The sequence below is a fragment of the Oncorhynchus mykiss genome, chromosome 17, assembly GCF_057628025.1.
Source record: "Oncorhynchus mykiss isolate SJ-2025 chromosome 17, ASM5762802v1, whole genome shotgun sequence".
NCBI lineage: Eukaryota > Metazoa > Chordata > Actinopteri > Salmoniformes > Salmonidae > Oncorhynchus > Oncorhynchus mykiss.
In genome coordinates this window covers 42,328,912-42,351,304 of record NC_143038.1, presented here as the reverse complement: position 1 = coordinate 42,351,304, position 22,393 = coordinate 42,328,912, and the positions used below count along the sequence as shown (strand labels likewise).

The 22,393-nt window shown below is 41.2% G+C and overlaps 1 protein-coding gene and 2 long non-coding RNA genes across 4 annotated transcripts in view; 2 read left to right on the top strand and 1 right to left on the bottom strand.

The window, feature by feature from the left end:
* Positions 1 to 297: 297 nt before the first annotated feature.
* On the bottom strand, positions 298 to 4,819 carry LOC149975955 (uncharacterized). The gene is made up of 2 exons (XR_016487949.1): positions 4,246 to 4,819; positions 298 to 2,013 (listed from the first exon to the last, which is right to left on the bottom strand). It is a non-coding gene; the product is annotated as an uncharacterized LOC149975955 (long non-coding RNA).
* LOC149975954 (uncharacterized) lies at positions 3,150 to 5,708 on the top strand. The gene is made up of 2 exons (XR_016487948.1): positions 3,150 to 3,558; positions 3,915 to 5,708. It is a non-coding gene; the product is annotated as an uncharacterized LOC149975954 (long non-coding RNA).
* Positions 5,709 to 15,009: 9,301 nt separating this feature from the next.
* LOC110494237 (RNA-binding motif, single-stranded-interacting protein 2) overlaps positions 15,010 to 22,393 on the top strand; it is a 58,896-nt gene continuing 51,512 nt past the window's right edge. Inside the window, exon 1 of one of the 2 annotated variants that reach the window (XM_021569145.3) lies at positions 15,010 to 15,290. In XM_021569145.3, the coding sequence (XP_021424820.3) occupies positions 15,219 to 15,290 (72 nt within the window). In that variant the 5' untranslated portion in view covers positions 15,010 to 15,218. The remainder of the gene's footprint in view (positions 15,291 to 22,393) is intronic. The other variant, XM_036950320.2, reaches the window with a different exon arrangement.

Below are 22,393 nucleotides of genomic sequence, written 5' to 3'. Positions count from 1 at the left end.
AAAATCTTAAATTGCTAGGTTGGGCTTCACAGCTGTTTCACAAGGTGTTCATTATTGTAAGTTGTAAGGTATCCTTTGTTATTTATTTGTTCCACATGATTCATTGTTGTATCCTAGGACCTGCAATAGATACATATATTCAACCACAAGGGTGTACTAATGAGTTATGCGAGATATATATATATATATATATATATATATTTCTTAATCAAAGTAGAGGACTACTGAAATTATATCATTTTAGTGTAGATAAGGGAATGGCAGGTTAAAATAACATGACAGACAGACAAGCCAGTGTATGATTAAAAAGGATTTGCATATGAATGGATTGGAAATTAGCTGACTTCATGATCTGTAAGAAAGTAACTTTAATGTGTCATGCAGATTCTTTGACATTTCTTTGACGTAGCAACGTTTAAGATATGGATTTCATGTTGCAATGTTAACAACGTACCCAAAGTAGTTAGAATTAATGTTTTCATTTTATTAGCTAAACAAAACGTATTTAAACAGTGAAATTGTCGTGGAAATCAGCCTTGTTTGCATAACGACACAGTAAAGAACGTAATTTAGGCTGTAATGATCTCCAAAATTCGAATTATTAGGTAATCACACCGTTGATATAGCAACGGACGCTAATAATTTATCGAATCCCATTGTGAGTAGAGTGCGACTTTATGTGGCCCATAATGCAATTCTTCAGAAAATGGGTGTGGCTTGGCCACATTTTCAGATTTGAAGAAAATGGCGGAAAATATGCAGCCGAAATCCGACGACAGCGAATACAAATTCATTGCTTTAACTAATTGTGACAAATGTTAAGGAAAGGTTGAGCAAAGTAATGACTTTTCAAATAAGTTACATTACATGTTATGTTGGCTGACAATTTGTTAGCTACGCTATCCTTACGAACCACATTAAAAAAAATGTTTAAAAAAAAACAAAAACATAGCATTACAGCAGTATGTACCGGCATGTTAGCTAGTTACATAACGTTAGTTGGCTACTAAAACCTTAAACTTGCCAGCTAGTATATTAACTATAATCTAACTAACTACCCAACGTTTATTGACTTGATTATCCCCAAGTGGCATAGTCGTTGTGCATTCTCAATGTACATTTCAGAGCACTCTCGTCTGAGTGTGCCAGAGCGCAGAATAAGTAATGAATTTAGAACACTCAACACCGGTTGAATATATGGGCTCCCGAGTGGCGCAGGTGTCTAAGGCACTGCATCTCAGTGCTAGAGGCGTCACTACAGATACCAGGCGGTATCACAACTGGCCGCGATTGCGATTGGGAGCGCACAATTGATTTAGGGTTTGGCTGGATTAGGCCGTCATTGTAAATATGAATTTCTCCTCAACGGACTTGCCTAGTTAAAAAAAGGTTCAATAAAAAAAATACAAAATACGTCCGGTGTCCATAAACGTCTACAACAAAATAGTGTCATTAAATTGTTGCCAGCAGAACAGTTACAGTCACCAACACTCTGAATAACATTAAAACAGCTTAACCAGCTCTGCTAGGACGAGTAAAAGGTCAGAGTGAGGTGTTCTCTCATTTGTGTCTGGAAATAGCAAGCTAGCCAACGTTGGCTAGTTAGCTTGGGTGTTTCAAATCAATCAAATCAAATTTATTTATATAGCCATTCGTACATCAGCTGATATCTCAAAGTGCTGTACAGAAACCCAGCCTAAAACCCCAAACAGCAAGCAATGCAGGTGTAGAAGCACAGTGGCTAGGAAAAACTCCCTAGAAAGGCCAAAACCTAGGAAGAAACCTAGAGAGGAACCAGGCTATGTGGGGTGGCCAGTCCTCTTCTGGCTGTGCCGGGTGGAGATTATAACAGAACATGGCCAAGATGTTCAAATGTTCATAGATGACCAGCATGGTCCAATAATAATAAGGCAGAACAGTTGAAACTGGAGCAGCAGCACGACCAGGTGGACTGGGGACAGCAAGGAGTCATCATGTCAGGTAGTCCTGAGGCATGGTCCTAGGGCTCAGGTCCTCCGAGAGAGAGAAAGAAAGAGAGAAAGAGAGAATTAGAGAGAGCACACTTAAATTCACACAGGACACCGAATAAGACAGGAGAAGTACTCCAGATATAACAAACTGACCCTAGCCCCCCGACACATAAACTACTGCAGCATAAATACTGGAGGCTGAGACAGGAGGGGTCAGGAGACACTGTGGCCCCATCCAAGGACACCCCCGGACAGGGCCAAACAGGAAGGATATAACCCCACCCACTTTGCCAAAGCACAGCCCCCACACCACTAGAGGGATCACTAGAGGTGATTGACTGCTGTTGTGAGGTCAGAATGCTCATCAACCCTACTCCTTGGCCAGAGCGTCCAGTGACGCGCTCTGAGAGCGAAATGCTCTGAATTTACGAAAGGAAAATCTGACAATGCTCTGGATTTACGAGCACACACTGGTACTCCAGATTGAGTTCATGAACACACCCAAAATTGTAAAATGTCTAGCTAGTCATTTGTTATGCTAACAAGCTAGCAAGAGTTTGCATATCAACAGCATCAACTTCCGGTAGATTGGCGAAGCAGTAGTATGCTCCACTGAAAGGATACTGTTCATTTACAGTATACTAAAATGAACTATTAGTATATAGTATGTCGTATATATTCATTAAGTATGTAGTATGCAGTATGTTAGTATGGGTATTTGAACACAGTTTAGGTGTAAGGATTCCATTTGTTGAAGGCAACCATGTTGCAGAAGTGCTAATACATGATGCAGAGAGAAATATAGCATTAAGGAAGATGCAATACTGTAAAGGGTAAGTGCCACACCCTCGTCTATACAGGTTTGTATTATAAATGATGGCGAGACAGCTCTTTGAGATGATGACCCTATTGGCCTTCGGAGCCTAATGATTTATGGGTCACAATAAATAGTATCACCAACCTCGATTTGCATACTTTTATCTGACCGTTTGACTGTCAGGGGTTGGCAATCCCTGTCAGGGGTTGGCAATGATATGGACAGCATAATCAACCTAGAATACCAAGGGAACAGCGTTTACAAGACACTGTGGGATTGCCGTGGATACCGTCACAAACCTTAGATGGATTTATTTTGCCCTTTTTCTCCCCAAATTTGTGATATCCAATTGGTAGTTACAGTCTTTGCGACTCCCGTACGGACTCGGGAGAGGCTAAGGTCGAGAGCCATGTGTCCTCCAAAACACGACCCTGCCAAGCTCACTGCTTCAAGACACACTGCCGCCTTAACCCAGAAGCCAGCCTCACCAATGTGTGGGAGGAAACACTGTCCATCTAGCGACCGTGTCAGCGTGCATGCGCCTGGAACGCCACAGGAGTTGCTAGAGCGCGATGGGACAAGGACATCCCAGCCGGCCAAACCCTCCCCTAACCCGGACAACGCTGGGCCAATTGTGCGCCAAACCATGGGTCTCCCGGTCACGGCCGGCTGACACAGAGCCCAGGATCGAACCCGGATGCAGTGCCTTAGACCGCTGTGCCACTTGGGAGGCGAGATGGATTAATTGTCAGGAAGACAGAGTAGAGAGAGGTTTTTACTTTCAATCTGGTCAACATTCACATTTGAATAAGGCAAAGTGACAGTCTTTTATCACAAATCTGTGCCCACTGTTTGTTGTAATCAACTTAATTCTGAGTTCCAATTTAAAAGTGTTGTTATTGTGAGTTAACATGCAATGGAAGGAGCTAGCTAGAGCATTACAATTATTTACTAAAGTTTGTCTTTGTTTTCTCCCTCCTAAACCTAACAAACAACAAAAAGTAAACATTTAATGTAAAATATCTGTGGCTTTTAACCAACAAACTTTCACTCTGCCATAGTAGAGTTAGTGATAGCATTAGCATGTAGAGTTTGAGAGAGTTTGTTTGTTTTCCTCTCTTCTTCAGGGACAGATTGAGAGCTGGCTATGCTGATAACACCTAAGGAATGCCGGGAATGCACAAACAGCCCTTCCTCCAGCCGCTCTACTCCATATCCATCCATCCCTCCTGCCCTCCCCTATCCTCCCTTCCCTCAGCCCTCATCCCCATGCCCCCCTCTCCCTTTCCCTCGCTTTCTCCCTCTCTCTCTCCCCATCTCTTCAGTCTCAGAAATCTGTTCCACAAATGACTTCCATCTGGAGAGTAGAGTAAATACTCAGCTCTGGTGATTCTGGGGTCTAGTAAATAAAAAAGAGAAAGAAAACAGAATGTCGTAAAAGTCTACAACACTGCTTACAGTGAAGCGCACCCAAATGCTGGCAGATTTGATCCCTTGGACCCTTTAGGAAAAACCCTCTGCTGTCTGGAAGTTGTGTGGCGAGTGTAGACAATCTGAGTTAGATACTGGAACCCTAGAATCACTAGGCTCGACTCTTATCACAAACACACAGTTTCACTGTGAGAAACCGAAACTAACACCAAGTCCTCAAAAACGACTGTCCTTCGAATGCAGAGAGCGAATGTTTAACCAGGCACAAACAATTCCATGAATGATTGTGTAGTGCGCCAGGCCAGTCAATACCCTGACTGTCTTAATCAAATGAGTACAGCGTGTGTCCAGAATTTTCACACAATGACTTATCTAATTACTTAGTTGAAGGATGAACAAGCAAATTAACTCTGGAATAGCTGGAGCACGGAGCACTACTTGGGTAACACTTACTTGATGTGGCTTTTTATGAAGTGTTGTAGTGCCTTAACAACTATGTTTGACACATTACAGATACAGTCATAATGCATCAACAAATTGTATAACAATTCATTAGGGCATTATTAGCTGTAATGTTATACATTCACAACATGTAATGGCCCCTCTCACCTCTCTCACTTTATAAGAAGCTTCTTTGTTATGAAGTGAGTCTGTTTGTTAAATATGAACTGTTATGAAAATGTTTTTCAAAAAAATATGTTTTAGGCTTAGTTATAGTGAAACACATCAATTCTGGTCTTCATTTTGACCATTTGTTGAAAAAGTGATATTTTGGCAGTGGAGTGTATTCATGGATGCCAAGGGAAGCCAGGCTTTCCCCCAAACAATTACCAAGAAAAAACAACATATAAAGTAATGTATCTCTGTATCTCTGTATTTTCATAATGTTCCTTCAATTCGCAAGTGGCTGAATGTATTTCAGCGGAGAAAGCATTCTAGCAAGCAAAACAGCGCCTCTCTATCTTTCCATGTGTAGGCCATCTATCTGATGCTGTATGGTCATAAAGAGTCTGACATTGTTGCCTCCCGTAGCATTAAATGCAAGGGAAGCCAGCAAGCATTTGTTCTCTCTTGATTAAAAAAAGTATAAATAATAGCCAATCAGTGCTGAGCTAAACTGGGACTGGTAATTGCACACCAAAAAAAAAGGTGTCAATGGAAGCCAGTTTGGATTTGGCTTCATTCCTATCACAACACATCAAGAGAAATAGCCTATGTTATTGACAGAAACAACGTGAATTGTTGCATCTCATTGTGTTGTTGTCCTCCTGTGGCTAGTTTTCTAGCTTAAATTGTCCCTTTCCTAAATAGCAATGGATGGAGATAGGGATTTGGACTTGTGGTTTTACTTAATTATCCTTAGCCTACTGGCCAATGATTTATTCTGCCATCATGTCTTTTTATTGTCTCGGCCTTATGCCTATATATCTTGGATGCAAGGCATATGAACAATCATGTTTTAATGCAAACAATGCAATTATCACAACACATAGTTTGTAGTATGGCTTTTTTTCTGGCTTCCCCAGTGATTTTACCCACGAACCACTACAGTATTTCGGTCTTTTATAAGTAAATCTAGCTCATTGTTCCCATAGCGATTCAAGTCTACCATTGAAATTGTGATGTAGATGCACCTTGAGAAGGTGCCCTTAAATCATCTCAAGGAAGGGGTTCTGTTACGTTCGTTTAAAGATTAATTAGACCAAGGTGTAGCGTGGTAGGCGAACATCTTACTTTATTTTTAAAATGAACACCCCAAAAAACAATAAAACGAACGTAAAGTTCTGCAGGCTATACAGCAACTAACAAAATCAAGATCCCACAAATTAAGGTGGAAAACAGGCTGTCTAAGTATGATCCCCAATCAGATACAACGATAGACAGCTGCCTCTGATTGGGAACCATACCCGGCCAACAAAGAAACAGAAAAACTAGAATGCCCACCCAAATCACACCCCGACCTAACCAAAAGATAAATAAAAAGGCCCTCTAAAGTCAGGGTGTGACAGGTTCAGTATGAAATATACTCCCTTCTACACTGAACAAAAATATAAACACAACATGCAACAATTTAAAATATTTTACTGAGTTACAGTTCATATAAGGAAATCTTTCAATTTAAATAAATTAATTAGGCGCTAATCTATGAATTTCACATGACTGGGGTGATGGCGACGGATGACTGCCACGACAGTGGGACTCAGGATCTCTTCACGGTATCTCTGTCCATTCAAATTGCCATTGATAAAATGTAATTATGTTCGTTGTCCGTAGCTTATGCCTGCCAATACCATAACCCCACCTCCACCATGGGGCAGTCTCTTCACAATGTTGACATCAGCATACCGCTCTCCCACAGGACTCCATACAGCTGGTCTGCCATCTGCCCGGTACAGTTGAAAATCAGGATTCATTCATGAAGAGCACACTTCTCCAGTGTGCCAGTGACCATCGAAGGTGGGCATTTGCTCACTAAAGTTAGTTACGACACCGAACTGCAGTCAGGTCAAGACCCTGGTGAGGACGACAAGCATGCAGATGTGCTTCCCTGAGGCGGTTTCTGATAGTTTGTGCAGAAATTCTTTGGTTGTGCAAACTCACAGTTTCATCAGCTGTCTGATGCCTGGTCTCAGATGATCCTGCAGGTGAAGAAGCCGGATGTGGAGGTCCTGGGCTGGCGTGGTCACATGTGGTCTGCGGTTGTGAGGCCGGTGGGACGTACTGAAAAATTCTGTAAAACGACATTGGAGGCGGCTTATAGTAGAGAAATTAACATTAAATTCTCTGGCAATAGCTCTGGTGGACATTCCTGCAGTCAGCACGCCAATTGCATATTCCCTCAAAAGTTGAGACATCTGTTGCATTGTGTTGTGTTAAAAAACTGCCCATTTAAGAGTGGCATTTTATTGTGCCCAGCACAAGGTGCACCTGTGTAATGATCATGAGGTTTAATCAGCTTCTAGATATGCCACATTTGGCAGGTGGATGGATTATCTTGGCAAATGAGAAATGCTCACTAAAAGGGATGTAAAAAAAAATGTGCCCAAAATTTGAGAGAAATACGTTTTTTGTGCATATGGAACATTTTGGGAATCTTTTATTTCAGCTCATGAAACATGGGACCAACCCTTTACATGTTGTGTTTATATTTTTGCTCAGTGTATGTGTGCTGGACTGTACCACCTCAAGGTTTACTATAAAAGCAGCTGACCACAGCACCTTTTTTTAGCAATGGTCTTGTTAAGTGGAGTGTGTCAATATATTTAGCATGATGCTTCCTTGACTAGACTACAGGCATTACATAAAATTCAAAAGCAAGTAAGGCACATTTTTTTGCATACACTTCATACACGTGTTTTTACAAAGAAAAAAACATGTAAACTATGAGGATTATACGTTTCTATTCATAGCTACATCCATCGTAACCAAAAAATAGATGATAATGGTGGTCAGGTCAACTCATTCTGTTTTTTCCTAAATGCATAGATTGATTGGTGGCTCAGCCTGCTAAGAGTGTGGGTTCATAGTTCAATGGTTATACTGTATGTTTTAATCCCACATGGGGCAGATATGTTTTTTTGTTTATTTACAACATTCATCCCGTGCCCACACACTTCTAATTCTGAAAAGTGAAAGCATGCCTGTGAGAGGGGTCGCCCTGGTAGTAGTTGTAGGTTTTTATACAGTATGCATGACCAATCTGAGTTCATTTGACCATTGTAATAGAGCTACTGCTTAAATACTGCAATGCGGGTTGTATTGAACTGAACATCTCATCTTCATTTTCAAGGTGTTGATTGAACTTTTCTTCCCAACACAATACCGCAAAAAAAATGTGAGTCCTCATTTCAAATATTTTTTTTTTGCATAAGCTAACTGTCCCGAGCCTTATTGCTTGTGTTGCACATCATTTTATTATCCGAGCGTGCCAGTGGACTTCTGGTAAGTATGCTTTCGAGAGAAAGTGTTGGGATCAACTATGTTTCCACACCCCCAAAATTGATATTTAAAAGTGCAATTCTCGCCACCCACAACTTCTCACCTGAATGCATTTTTTAAAGGGGTTTGGCAAAGGCTGATATTGGGGTTGAGAGTTAACCTTTAACAAGAGCTGGTGGGCAATCTCTAATATAAAGGAAGTCTCGAGGATCTGCTCGCCTGAGTTGGAATACCTCATGATGATCTGTAGATCATACTATTTACCAAAAGTTTTCATCTATATTCTTTGAAGCTGTCTATTAACCACCACAAACCGATGCTGGAACTAAGAACATACTCAACGACCTGTATAGAGCTATAAACAAACAAGAAAAGGCTCATCCAGAGGCGGCACTCCTAGTGGCCGGTGATTTTATTGCAAGAAAACTGAAATCCATTTGACCTAATTTCTACCAGCATGTCACCTGTGCAACTAGAGGCAAAAAAAAACTCTAGATCACCTTTACTCCACAAACAGAAAAGCATACAAAGCTCTCGCTTGCCCTCCATTTGGCAAATCTAACCATAACTCTATCTGCCTGATTCCTGCTTACAAGCAAAAACTCAAACAGGAAGTACTGCATTTGTAAATGATGTCGGAGTGCTACCAGAAGAGCTAAATGTCTTCTATGCTCGCTTTGAGGTAAGCAACACTGAACCATGCATGAGAGCACCAGTTGGACACTGTGATCACGCTCTCCGTAGAAAATGTGAGTAAGCCGTTAAACAGGTATATTTTTCCGCTAGCGGAACCCCACCTCAACAGTCCACTGAAAAGGCAGCACGCGAAATTCCAAAATATTTTTTATAAATATGTGACTTTCACACATTAACAAGTCCAATACAGCAAATGAAAGATAAACATATCGTTATTCTACCCATGGTGTCTGATTTCAAAAATGATTTACAGCGAAAGCACCACATATGATTATGTTAGGTCATAGTCAAGTCACAAAAACACACACAGCCATTTTCCAGCGAAAGAGAGGAGTCACAAAAAGCAGAAATATAGATCAAATGAATCACTAACCTTTGATGATCTTCATCAGATGACACTCATATGACATCATGTTACACAATACATGTATGTTTTGTTCGATAATGTGCATATTTATATCAAAAAATCCCAGTTTACATTGGCGCGTTACGTGCAGTAAGATTTTGATTCCAAAACATCCAGTGATTTTCCCAGAAATACTCATAATAAACATTGATAAAAGATGCAAGTGTTCTTCACAGACTTAAAGATAGACTGATCCTCTATGCAACCGCTGTGCCAGATTTAAAAAAAACTTTACGGAAAAAGCATAATCTGCTTATAAACAACTAGACAATTCCGCCATCTTGGAGTCAACATTAGTTCGAAAAAACCACTATAAATATTCACTAACCTTTGATAATCTTCATCAGAAGGCAACTCAGGAATCCCAGTTCAACAATAAATGACTGATTTGTTCCATAAAGTTCTATAAAGCCTATCATTTAACCACCTGTTGTTAGCGTGTTCAGTTCTTCATGGAGGCGCGACCATTTCCTCCATGACAAAAACTCAAAAAGTTCTGTTACAGATTGTAGAAACAAGTCAAAACATGTCTGCAATCAATCTTGAGGATGTTTTTAACAAATATCATCAATAAGGTTCCAACCGGAGAATTTCATTGTCTGAATAAAAGCCCTGGAACGAGAGGACACTCTCTCGGGAGCGCGCTTCATGAGACTGAGGCGCCCTGACAGACCACTCACTAAAATGGGTCTCATGAGCCCATCCTTTATAGTATAATCTTAAAACTAGGATGTAAAGACGGTGACATCTAGTGGAAGCCCTGGGAAGTGCATGCACATCGATATCTATCAGGGATTTAAATTGGCTCTGTTTTAAAATTCGACTTCTCACTTCCTGTTTGGATTTCTTCTCAGGTTCTTGCTTGTCATATGAGTTATGTTATACTCACAGACATCATTCAAACAGTTTTAGAAACTTCAGAGTGTTTTCTATCCAATACTAATAATAATATTCATATATTAGCATCTAGGACAGAGTAGGAGGCAGTTCAGTTTGGGCACGCAATTCATCAAAAAGTGACATATGCTGACACTTAACCTAACAGGTTAACATTCCGACAGATTACCAGGACGCGTATTCAGAGCATGCGCTGACCAGCTGGCAAGTGTCTTCACTGATATTTTCAACCTCTCCCTGACCCAGTGTGTAATACCAATATGTTTCAAGCAGACCACCATAGTCCCTGTGCCCATGAACGCCAAGCTAACCTGTCTAAATGACTATCGCACCGTAGCATTCATATCTGTAGCTACCCAAGTCATAGACTGTTCTAACTGCTACCTCATGGAAAGCGGTACCGATCCACCAAGTCTGGAACCAACAGCAGCCTCTAGGTGCTAGTGATGGCTATTTAACAGTCTGACAGCCTTGAGATAGAAGCTGTTTTTCAGTCTCTCGGCCCCAACTTTAATGCACCTGTACAGACCTCACCTTCTGGATGATAGCGGGGTAAACAGGCAGTGGCTCGGTTGGTTGTTGTCCTTGATTATCTTTTTGGCCTTCCTGTGACATCGGGTACTGTAGGTGTCCTGAAGGGCAGGTAGTTTGCCCCCGGTGATACATTGGGCAGACCGCACCACCCTCTGGAGAGCCCGGCGGTTGCGGTCAGTGCAGTTGCAGTACTAAGTGGTGATACAGCCCGATAAGATGCTTTCAATTGTGCATATGTAAAGACTTGTGAGGGTTTTATGTGCCAAGCCAAATTTCTTCAGCCTCCTGAGGTTGAAGAGGCGTTGTTGACTATGAACCCTTTATAAATTATATGTTAATGTAAAGTGCTACTGAAATATATTATCTGAATGTTATTGTGTCTGGCCGTTTCAAAAACAAATACACCTGCTCAGATGAAAACAACAACATTCCCACTGAGCACAAAAGAGGAGGGGTGGTTAGCTGTATTCACAAAATGTCAGAACAGGCTACTAGGGGGAATCCAGAGAAGGCTGCTAGGGGGAATCCAGAGAAGAGAAGTTTACCATGGTGCAGACTGCGACTTTTTGCTATCACACCCTCACTCTTTGCTTACACGTTCCTTTCTTTCATTTGCATTAGCATTTGCCAGACATGAGAGTGCATTTAGAACACATGAATAGTACATTATTAATCCATGAAGATTAACCATATATAACTGAACAGCTACGGGAACAGTTAATGTGCACAAAGCATTTTAAAAGCTGTAAAACACTAGTGTAACATCCGCTTCCAACTCACCCTCTCAAACACATTGATCCCCTGAACGCAGCTCACTTTCCAGCCCACTTTCCAGCTCACACTCTCAAACACATAGATCCCCTGAACGCAGCTCACTCTCCAGATCCCAATCACCTGAATTCTGATCACCTGTTCACACACCTGTATGTCATTATCACACACTATTTAGTTCAGTTCTTTGCACCCCATCTTTGTGAGGTTTTGTTTTGTGACACACTTCTATTCGGAGTGCTGTTTTTCCCGTAAACTAATCATCCCATGTGTATGATAGTTTTGGCCTGCCTCCCTTAACGACGCCTTTTGCCTTCAATTGTGCATATGTAAAGACAGTTTTGGCCTGTTCGGATTTCCTGTTATCAACTTATTGCCTGATCTCCCATACAACATTATTAGCCTTTTCCCTGCCTGTTCTATTGCCTTTTTGGACCCCCTGTGTATGACCTTCTGCTTTCCCCTGGACCCAGCTACCTGCCTCCTCCTGTGGTCCTTTACCAATAAACACCTGCTGCACCCTGCGCTTGAAACCAGCTCTCTGTCTCCCATTGTGTTCATTACGACTTGTGGAAGAAGACTGTGGTGTAGATATGTCATCTCTGTTTTCATTCGTCATATAAACCACTATCATGTATTCTGAGAACAACCAGTCCTTTATGTTGCTCTAAAATATATAATTGGTGCATTAGCCTAAACGAGCAACAAAATACTGTTCTGTTATTCAGACACTACACACAAACTCAAGGCCCACACATATACACACACAAACACATGCAAACATGCATATAATGAACAAGGCCCATATGCACGCACAAACACAACGGACATGTTGTTTTTCTTCTGTTGACGACAGATGGGGGCTTGTGCACCAACTACACACCTCCCCTTTAAACCTCTACAAAGCCCCAGACCTCCCCTTTCACACACTATGAAACACATTCCAGCTCTCAGGAACAGCACTGACTCACTGATGCTGTCTGTGTGTGGTCTCTTCTGGAGACGATCACTTTGATCTGGAGGATGGAGTCACCAATACACATGTTGTCTCAGTCTATGGAATTCTTTCTGTGCATCTGGTCGTCTGTGTACAGTATGTGTGTGGTCTAACTTTACTATGCTTTTGGGTTCTAAAAGTCCTCCCAAGGATAGTAAAACAAGGAACATTTGACAAGTGGAGACACTTTGCCAGGACCCAAAAGGAAAAATGCTATTTTGGCTTAGGGTTTACATTTTTAGGTTTAGAATTAAGGTTAGGACTTGGGGTTAGGTTTAAGGTTAGAGTATCCTAATTTTAAATGAGAATACATTTTTGGGTCATCACTTGCACAGTAAAACCAACGAATGTGTGTATGTTACGGTGCGTGAATGAGGACCCAAAAGCGAATTAACTTAAACAGAGCTTCTTTAATTACCAAACATAGGTAGGCTCAGACGGACCGGCAGATTCCGACAGGACAAGACAAGGTTACAGCAAACATGACGACAGTCTGGTTCAGGCATGAAACACAACAAACAAGAATCCGACAAGGACAGGAGCAGAAACAGAGAGAGATATAGGGACCTAATCAGAGGGAAAAAGGGAACAGGTGGGAAAAGGGGTGACGAGGTGGTTAGGAGGAGACAAGGCACAGCTGGGGGAAAGAGGGGGAGAAAAGGTAACCTAACAACGACCAGCAGAGGGAGACAGGGTGAAGGGAAAGGACAGAGACAAGACACAACATGACAGTACATGACAGTGTATGTCTGTTTTAAATAGATTCCATTGTTGCTTAATTAAAATGTGTTCTCTCTCTCTCTCTCCCTCTCCAAGGCACCTGTGTTCTGACTGCTTCTCTGCTCTTTCTCCTCCTGCTCTGTGTACATTCTGACCTTGAACCCGACGCTGACAGTCTCAATGACTCAACCCCCTAACTAATTTCCTCACACAGACACGCATGAACCCCCGGAACTATTTACTACTGCCATTCACATCAATGGGACACACACCATCCCTCCCCTTCCTCCCACTTCCACCCCACTTTGATGTTGGTGCACTGTTTATTCCCACAAAAGTGCTGTTTTGAGCTGGGTGTGTAGATGTATGGGGGACAGTGGGTTCTCCCCATGCAAGGAGGTGGAGAATTGATCAAGTGTCTTCAGAATTGATCAAGTGAAAAATGATTAAAAAAGAATCCCTTTCTACGTGTGTAAAGGAGTATGTTAAAAAAATAATAAATAACTACTAACTAAGTAGGCTGTTGTTGGAGCATCAGATATGGTATTGATTATATATGTTACTGGTTTGACCCTGATCAAGACTTAGAAACTACTTCAATGTCCCTGTCCTCCTGACTGGTGAGACCCAGAAAAGTGCTGAGACTAAACAGTGTTTCGGTTTAAGGGGAGTCACAAAACAGAAGGGATTACTGCCACATACACACACACACAAATGACACACGTTTCTCTTTCATGTGTGCACACACTTTCGTACGCACATACACGCATATACTATACAAACACACACATGCAATACTTGGGCACCACAGAGGTAATCAGTGGGGATTTAAAAGTCAGAACACTCAGGGTGGAAGGGGCTTGGGTTGCTTAGCGACGGGCCTGTTGATGTCCAAACAATGTTAGCGTCATCAGAGCGGGGTTCTGCTGAGTGCAACAATGTCACTTGTGTTATCTGTCCCCCGTCTGCAGCTAGTCAGTGGAATGCTCCAACCCAACAGCTGTCGGGCAGACAGACATGACTTAGCCTACATCTCTGAGACACATTAACAGTGACACACTCTCTCTAAAACACACACTATAGGCTAGGTATGCACTCAAACAAACACATGCAAACTCATGCACATCCAGTTGCAGTAAACAAGCAATCTCACAGATGATTGTAAAGTATTCAACTAGTATACAATGTTGTACACACACACAGACAGACAGACACCCACCACACACACACACCAATTAATTCTGGAATAGTTTGAGGATGATCTCTCATAACTGTCTCTCACCTAACACATTTGTGCAAAACGTCATGAAGAGAAAAAACATTTCCATTAAGGAAAATTAGGAATAGGGTCATGTCCACAAAGTGCTGTGCTACTCCATAGGAGCAGGATGCATTCTCCAGGGGAAGGGGATAGGGATGCTGGAGGATTATGAAAACTCTTGAAGGAATAATTGCTTTTCAGATGAATGAAAAACAAGGTGAAATGTCTATTTTGTTTTCTAATGGTAGCTTCTTTGAATATCAATTTCATAATAGGTGACATATCAAAGAGAGATTTAGTGAGAAACTAATAAAAAACTAATTAAAAACTAATTAAAACTAATTATTCTAATTGCAACACAATGATATTTTAAGTGGATTTCTGCCAGTTTTAGACCTTAAAAACAAGGACATAAAATGGATCAAATCTCACGAGTATCCATATTTCTGTGGTGCACAATTTCAGTGAAGGATCAAATACTTTGCGCTCTGGGACATTGTTGATTCGGTTTAGATAAGATTTTACATAGCAGAACTTTGACAACCTATTGCCAATACAGTCTTTATGTTTGGCTATTAGAAACCGTTCCATCGGCACGGTTGGTTTTTGGCGCGCTAGGACCCAGACGCGTGAAAGCGCGGCGCTTGGCCGCGAGCAGCAGCACTGGCGGCAGCGGGGCTCGGATCGCTTCCCCTGATTCCAAGCTTAACTTCCCGAGCTGCTGACGTCACTTGGCAGCCTGGGCTGTACTCGCCGCTCCATACATAGCGCCGAGAAAAATGCTGCTCTCCGTACCGCCAAGGACAGGAATCAATCCATACAACGGCTATAACAGCAGAAACGGCAAAAAGGTAAACCCTTTTCTGTTTTTCGTGCGCTCCCGGTCGACCAGTGGGACAACACGCCCGTGTCAGTGGCGACAGAAATCTGTGTAGTGCGCGACAGCAATCTGCAGTGTCCTTGAAAGCGAATCGTACCAAACGCAACTTCGTTCTCCGTGTAGAAAATTGCTGCTCACTATTCTGCACCCCCACTGTGGTATGTGTAAAAACTGCTATTCGGTGGTCCGGGCATCGATGCAGCCTATATATTTAGTTTTTATTCACGATTTGGGAATTCAACCGTAGAGAGCAATACACGAACCATATACTTCTGTTCAGTCATTAGAAAAAGTCAGTAATGGTTACAAACTTTTATGGGCAACTGTACAGTATTGGGTCAGTGTACGTCTGTGCGTAAATGTGAATCCGAAAAGGTGGGGGTGGGGTGCAGATGAGGGAGACGGAATGTGTTATTCAATGTAGCCTTAATTGATTTCAGTCTCCTTTTCGGGATGGTGAACAATGAACAGTGATATCAAGTGTCAAATCAAGTATCCATTGTCTACGCAGCCGCGTAAGTTTGGCAAAGTTTTTTTTTTTTAAGGCAAAGATGCCCCACCCCTTGAAAGAACCCACCATTGTGACGATACCTACTTTCCCCAAATTATGAATAACAAAATAACAGTTACATTCAAAATACTGTAATGTTGTAGCCAGCAACAATCAATCTGCAACTGAAACGTTACAATTGACGTCGGGGATTGGACATTATTAAACATTGTAATATAACACATCTACAATGTAGCCTACCGCTTATGTAACAGCAATAATAATTTTTTTTTGGTTTAAATTGTTTTTATGGCCTTACTATTAACGAGATTTTACAATGTTATTACAACATATATTTTGTTATTATATTGATTAAGATTATTCGATTTTCTGTTGCATTAATGTTGAGTTCAAAATAAACACAATACAAGATCAAAGCCAAAGCTATTGGTATCTATTAATGCAACACCTGACATATTTGATCAGTTATGCTGTAGCCATAATAGTTTTGCCACAAAGAGAAATGCAATTGTGTTTTCATAGTTGTTCTGATGAAGTGAGGTTGCCATAATTAACAGCATTTCAGTCTCTCTCTGGAATATGAACATAGGCTAGAACTTTACATTTTAATTAAGGTGTTTTACTTAACTGTCATCAACTAAATGACTATATACCAAATGAAGATATGTCTCATCAGCCTTTCAAATTCGGCACATTTCAGGGTTGGTTAGGTGGCTCTTGGATGCATTTACACAACAGGAAAAACTCACATTGTTGAAACAATGCTTTTATATGAATATATTTGCATGTAAAATGTGGCCTGTCTTTTATTATGTTGCTTGCCTGCCAAAGAGGCCTTTGAATAGTGTTTGGTATCCCTTCAAAGCCTCGGTCCTGTTGTGCAGGCCTGCCTGTGGCTGCTTGTGTTTACCTTTCCTCTACAAGAGCCTGATGTCATTTGTATTGCCTGAAGGAGGAGGAGGGTGTGGTCCTTTTCTCTGTTGCATCAGAGAGGGAGAGATAGACAGAGAGTGAGAAAGAGAGAGCGAGACAGAGAGCGAGAGATACAGGACAAAATTAATACCACAGACCTACACCAAACTGTGACGATGCTAATTTTAGAAGTACATTGTCTTGTTGTGACATATTACTATCATGTCTAGACAATCATGTCTGCTACATCACTGAATTGAAACTGAAACAACAGACATCTTTAGTTATCATACAATTGGCCTAATTTTATTACTGTATTACTGGGGTAAGATTATTGTGATTTAGGGATTGGGGGAAACTAGGGGAATCAGGTTCCAGGAGTAAAATCATTAGCCGGTTAGAGTTCTAGGATTTTGTTTCTATAGGTGATTTCCCAAAGTGATTTTTCTTTCTCAAATGCCACTTCTTCCAATGGGTGATCTCAGTGTACTCTATTTCCTCTGTTTTCCTTGATGAGATATGTTACAAAATGTATAATGTGACTGGTTGAATCAAAGGAAGAGGATGAGGCCTGATTTCCCCTGTATTCTTGACTTTACTGCCATCATTCTGGCATGATGTCACTCCATGAAACTCAACTGACTCCTTAGGGATAAACATTAAGAATGCTCCATAGAAATGTGCACTCCTAAGAAGACGTTCAACCTACACCGAGTGTACAAAAAATTAAGAACACCTTCATAATGTACACCTTCCTAATACTATCATACCCTGTTCAAAGGCATGTCAATATTTTGTCTTGCCCATTCACCCTCTGAATGGCACACGCATTCCATGTCTCAATTGTGTCAATGCTTGAAATTCATTCTTTAAACGGTCTCCTCCCCTTCATCTGCACTGATTTGAAGTGGATTTAACAAGTGACATCAATAAGGGATCATAGCTTTCACCTTTATCCACCTGATCAGTCTATGTCATGGAAAGACCAGGTGTTCTTAATGTTTTGTACACTCAGTGTATATACTATAGTATTCTAAGTAGCCTGTGTTACACTGTAGGGCTTAGGAGTAAGGACATAACAGTCACAGTCCATATGAACCAGTGTATATCAAATATATTATGATTCATTTATTGAGAGCTGAAATGTAATGACGACAACAAGCATAATATTTCTTCAGTGACAGTTTGAGTTCTGGTTCATAAGGTTAAGGTTTGATGATTGAGTAGCTTAAGCTACCGCTGTGAACTAATGTTTATTGATATCGAGAGAGAGAGAAAGAATGAAAAGGTTTCTTTCCTAAGGATAGACTTTTTGAGTTATAATTTTACACACACACATATTCTCAAGCACAGACAGATTAAAACAAGTTGCTGTTCCCTCTGTATTTCAGTAATACAAATATTTCTACATTAAAGGGAAGGGAGATAGCCAGCATGTTGGTGCATTGCAGGCAATGGTCAAATATCTACGCTAATCCTTTTTTTGTTTATGTTTAGAAATTGGTCTGTGTGGTGGAGTCCACTAAGATGTCATGTGCACTAAGATGTGTGGAGAGATTACTCGAATATCTCTCTCCCCCTCTCTGTTTCTCTGTCTTTCCCCATCAACTTGTCTCTCTCCCAAACTCCCTCTCCCACCCTCTCTGTCTCTCTCGCACTCCCTCACTCTCGCTCTCTCTTTCTCTCTCCCTCTCTCTTTCTCTCTCCCTCTGTCTTTCTCTCTCCCTCCCTCTCTCTCTCCCTCCCTCCCTCTCCCTCTCTCTCTCTCCGTCTCCTTCTGTCAAGCGTTCCCGTATACCTGAGCGGCTGGCAGGAGTAAATAAGAGACAGAACACAAAATATACAGCGTGCTGAGCTGAGGGCTGAAAAAAGAGCCCTTTGTGTGTGGGAGGTGATTAGCAACCAGATGGCACCAGGGGTTTGGTTACTGTGGTGCCTCCAGAGTCACCTGCTCATCCTCCTCTGCCTGCCCCACTATCTCAGTTTCTCTCCTTTCCTGATTTTCCTGGTAGAAAATATAAAACGAGGAGGCAGGTTAATCCAAACCAAAGACTGAATGTTTCTATACAGTATTGTGCTCTTTTGTATGTGCACATTTGGATTTTTTTGCAATCAAATTTAGTACTCAATTAATGTGAATGAATGATGATTGAATGGCAGATGTCATTTGCAAGGTTTATCATTGTTTTATTGAGTGTTAATATATGCTGATGTTTAGTGCTAAAACCCATGATAAAATAAATTATACAAAAGGCACGATGCCTTGTCTTTGTAAGAGGATACCCTTCAATTTATAAAGATGGAACAATGTTATTGAATGGCAATAACATACAGTGGTCTCTCTCTTTAATACTTATGACTAAGTATTAAAATGCAACATGAAAAAAAACTTAAGCGACCACAACAAGTACCTGTTTATGAGGGAAAGATCTGTGAGTGCTCCACAAAAAGGCTATTCACTGTAAGATCCCCTGAGGAGGCCTGGTGGAAGTGAGGCCCTACATGCCTTTCCTTTGAGTTAAACCATTTCATACTTTCACTTTCAACCCACAAAAACCTTTGAAATATCACCAACATTGTAGGATGCTAGCCCTAATGTAAACCAGGGAGCTTACTTTCAGTCCTCTTTTGGCTTTCATGTTCCTTTCTTTGGTGCTGAGAGATCTGAGTAGGGTAGATGACAGCTCTGGAATTTTTTGAATCTAAAAAAATATGCGCCACACAACAATGGGTGTTTGTTTGTATGTCTGAAATGCTCAGAAGATGTCTGACATGCTCACCAAGTTGTGTATCTTGTCATGACCAGGCTTGCCTTCATCCATAAATGAATTTTATTTTACTGCATGCACATAGAATTTTATTGAATGTAGCCGCCTAACCAACTTAAGAAAATATATTTAAGCTTAGTAAATTCAATCTTCTCATGAATAGACCATTTCAGTATGTCCTTTTTTAGAAAAGGTATGAAATTCAAATCGAGAAATAACATGTCTTCTCCATGAAATCGGTCGTCACTAGTTAACACAGCCACAAAGTCATAATTATGGTTCAACATCGCCATTTCTAAAATGTATCTTAAAATCAGATTTTAAACTCAACCCTAACATTTACCCTAACCTTAACCACAAATCTAACCTAATGCCTAATTCTAACCTTAAATGAATGCCAAAAAGAAATGTATTTTTGTCCATTTTGACTTTGTGGCTGTGTTATCTAGTGAACACCCCATCTAGAGTCGATTGACGCGCCGGTACGTCTATCTAAGTAACAAAATAACATAATCTACATCAAAATCCGTCAGACTAAACTAGAGATACCTGTGTTTATGCTTTGGATGCATCTCAATCCACCATATCTGCCTATTGTCGCATTTCCGCATCTGCGGTGAAAGGTGACAGAGACTAGAGCGGTATATGTTTTTAATTTTTTTCTGAGATCTTGGTTAATTTATTTTGATTTTCCCATGATGTCAAGCAATGAGGCACTGAGTTTGTTGGCAGGCCTTGAAATACATCCACAGGTACACCTCCAATTGACTCAAATGAAATCAGTTAGCCTATCAGAAGCTGCTAAAGCCATGACATCATTTTCTGGAGTTTTCCAATCATTTTAAAGGCACAGCCAACTTAGTGTATGTAAACATCTGACTAACTGGAATTGTGATACAGTGAATTATAAGTGAAATAATCTGTCTGTAAACAATTGTTGGAAAAATGACTTGTGTCATGCACAAAATAGATGTCCTAACCGACTTGCCAAAACTATAGTTTGTTAACAAGAAATTTGTGGAGTGGTTGAAAAACGAGTTTCAATGACTCCAACCTAAGTGTATGTAAACTTCCGACTTCAACTGTATATTTAGTATCTCTACCAGTAAGTCTTCTGTTGGGTGTCTGTGCTTTGTTACAGACTTGGTATATCTGGCCGTTGTTATATTGTCTCCTTTGTATTGTCTCCTTTGTAGACTATGTCATGGATAATACTCTGTGTAAGAGCCAGTTAAAATAAGTCTGGGCTTTTAAGTCCCGAATAGAAACATGCACAAACCTTTTGTCCCCCGGGGGAATATCAAAGAGGCCTTCTCAAACATGAACACATTGTTCTTTTCAGCAACATCAACTACCAGGGGGATGTATTATCAGACACTACACATTTATGCATTTTAAGCTGGGCTGGTGTAGTGGATAGGTGGAATAGTTGCAGTCGGTGGCTTCATTCCAGGCTGACTGCATTGCAGACGCCTGCCAGATCTGACAACGCCTGGATAGGTGTTTACCATATCAGCTAAGCATATCATATGACATACCAATCTGATGCCCAACCTTGCAGTCGATGGGAAGGTACATGTGTTAGTTGATGCAAAGCAACAACTGCAATGTAGTTGGCCTGGAATGCGACCACTGGTGTAGTGGATGGGTGGGGTAGGTTCAGTATGTTATACTGGTGTAGTGGAGGGTTGGGATTGGTGCAGTCCGTGAGTAAGGTTTACTGATGTATGACACTGGATCAACTTGGCCGGGGGAAGTCGCCTTTGTCCCGCTGGCCCCGCTCCAGCTGTATGTTTATCTAAGTCTCTGTCATTGTTTAATGCATCAGACGTTTGAAAGTGGTCTCTCCCTCCATTGCCAACCACATGAGTAGTACAAGGTGAGCAGGTATAGAGAGCGAGAAACAGGGGGAGAGAGAGAGAGAAACAGAGGGAGGGAGAGTCCTTGGAGAAAGCACAGCTGTCTGAAATATGATGCCAAGCACTGCAGTGATGCCAGGTACTGACACGAACATTACGCCTGAATGTGAGCAAGAAAGACAAAGAAAAGGATGAAAGAGTTAGAGAGAGAAAAGGGCATGGAAGAGGGATGCAAAAGAGGGAGAAAGAGGAAGGCAAGAACAGTAGGAGAGAGTGAGAGAGCAAGAGAGGGTACTAGGGGGAGAAGCAGGGGGGGGGGGGCAGAAGAGAGAACGACTGGAGCCTGTTGTCCTTTGTCACCTGGTAGGAATGCAGAGTGGCTGTCTGGCTGGCTGATGAAAATGACTGATCAGGAGCAAAAATAAAGGGATGTCCTGTCTGCCTCTGTGTGCTCTATCAGCCTGCCAACTATAACCCACAGCACCGGAACGTTCAGCCTATGTTCAGAGTAACGTTTGCCAGTCACCTGAGGCCAAGGCCGAGAATAATGACTTTCTTCTACTGTAAGCAACCAAGCCCATTGCTTTGTGGTTGTACTGTGTTGGCTGGAGAACAGGATAAGGAAAAGTAACTATTTGGTGGATCTGAGAGCACAGTTGTGGAATAGATGGATTTCGTTATCAGATACGTTATACATAGATTCAAATGTTGAATGATCTACTGTAGTTTTAATATCAAATTGACTCATTGGGTTTAATGTTGCAAAAACGTTAAGCATTTTACGACAAGTCTTTAGTCTAAATGTACTCAAATGTGGGCTATTTTTTTAGCTCTAAAAGAGTATTTCTAGTTTATCAAATATTTTCTCAACTACCCGAATTACGTATCATAAAGATGATGTAATTTGGACCAACTGGAGGCTGCTTCTCAGACAGTTCACAAATTTGTATGTCACCGTCCTCTCCTTTTGGTGGTGGGAACAAATGTTCCAGCTATAGGATACAGGAAACCAGCTATAAACAGA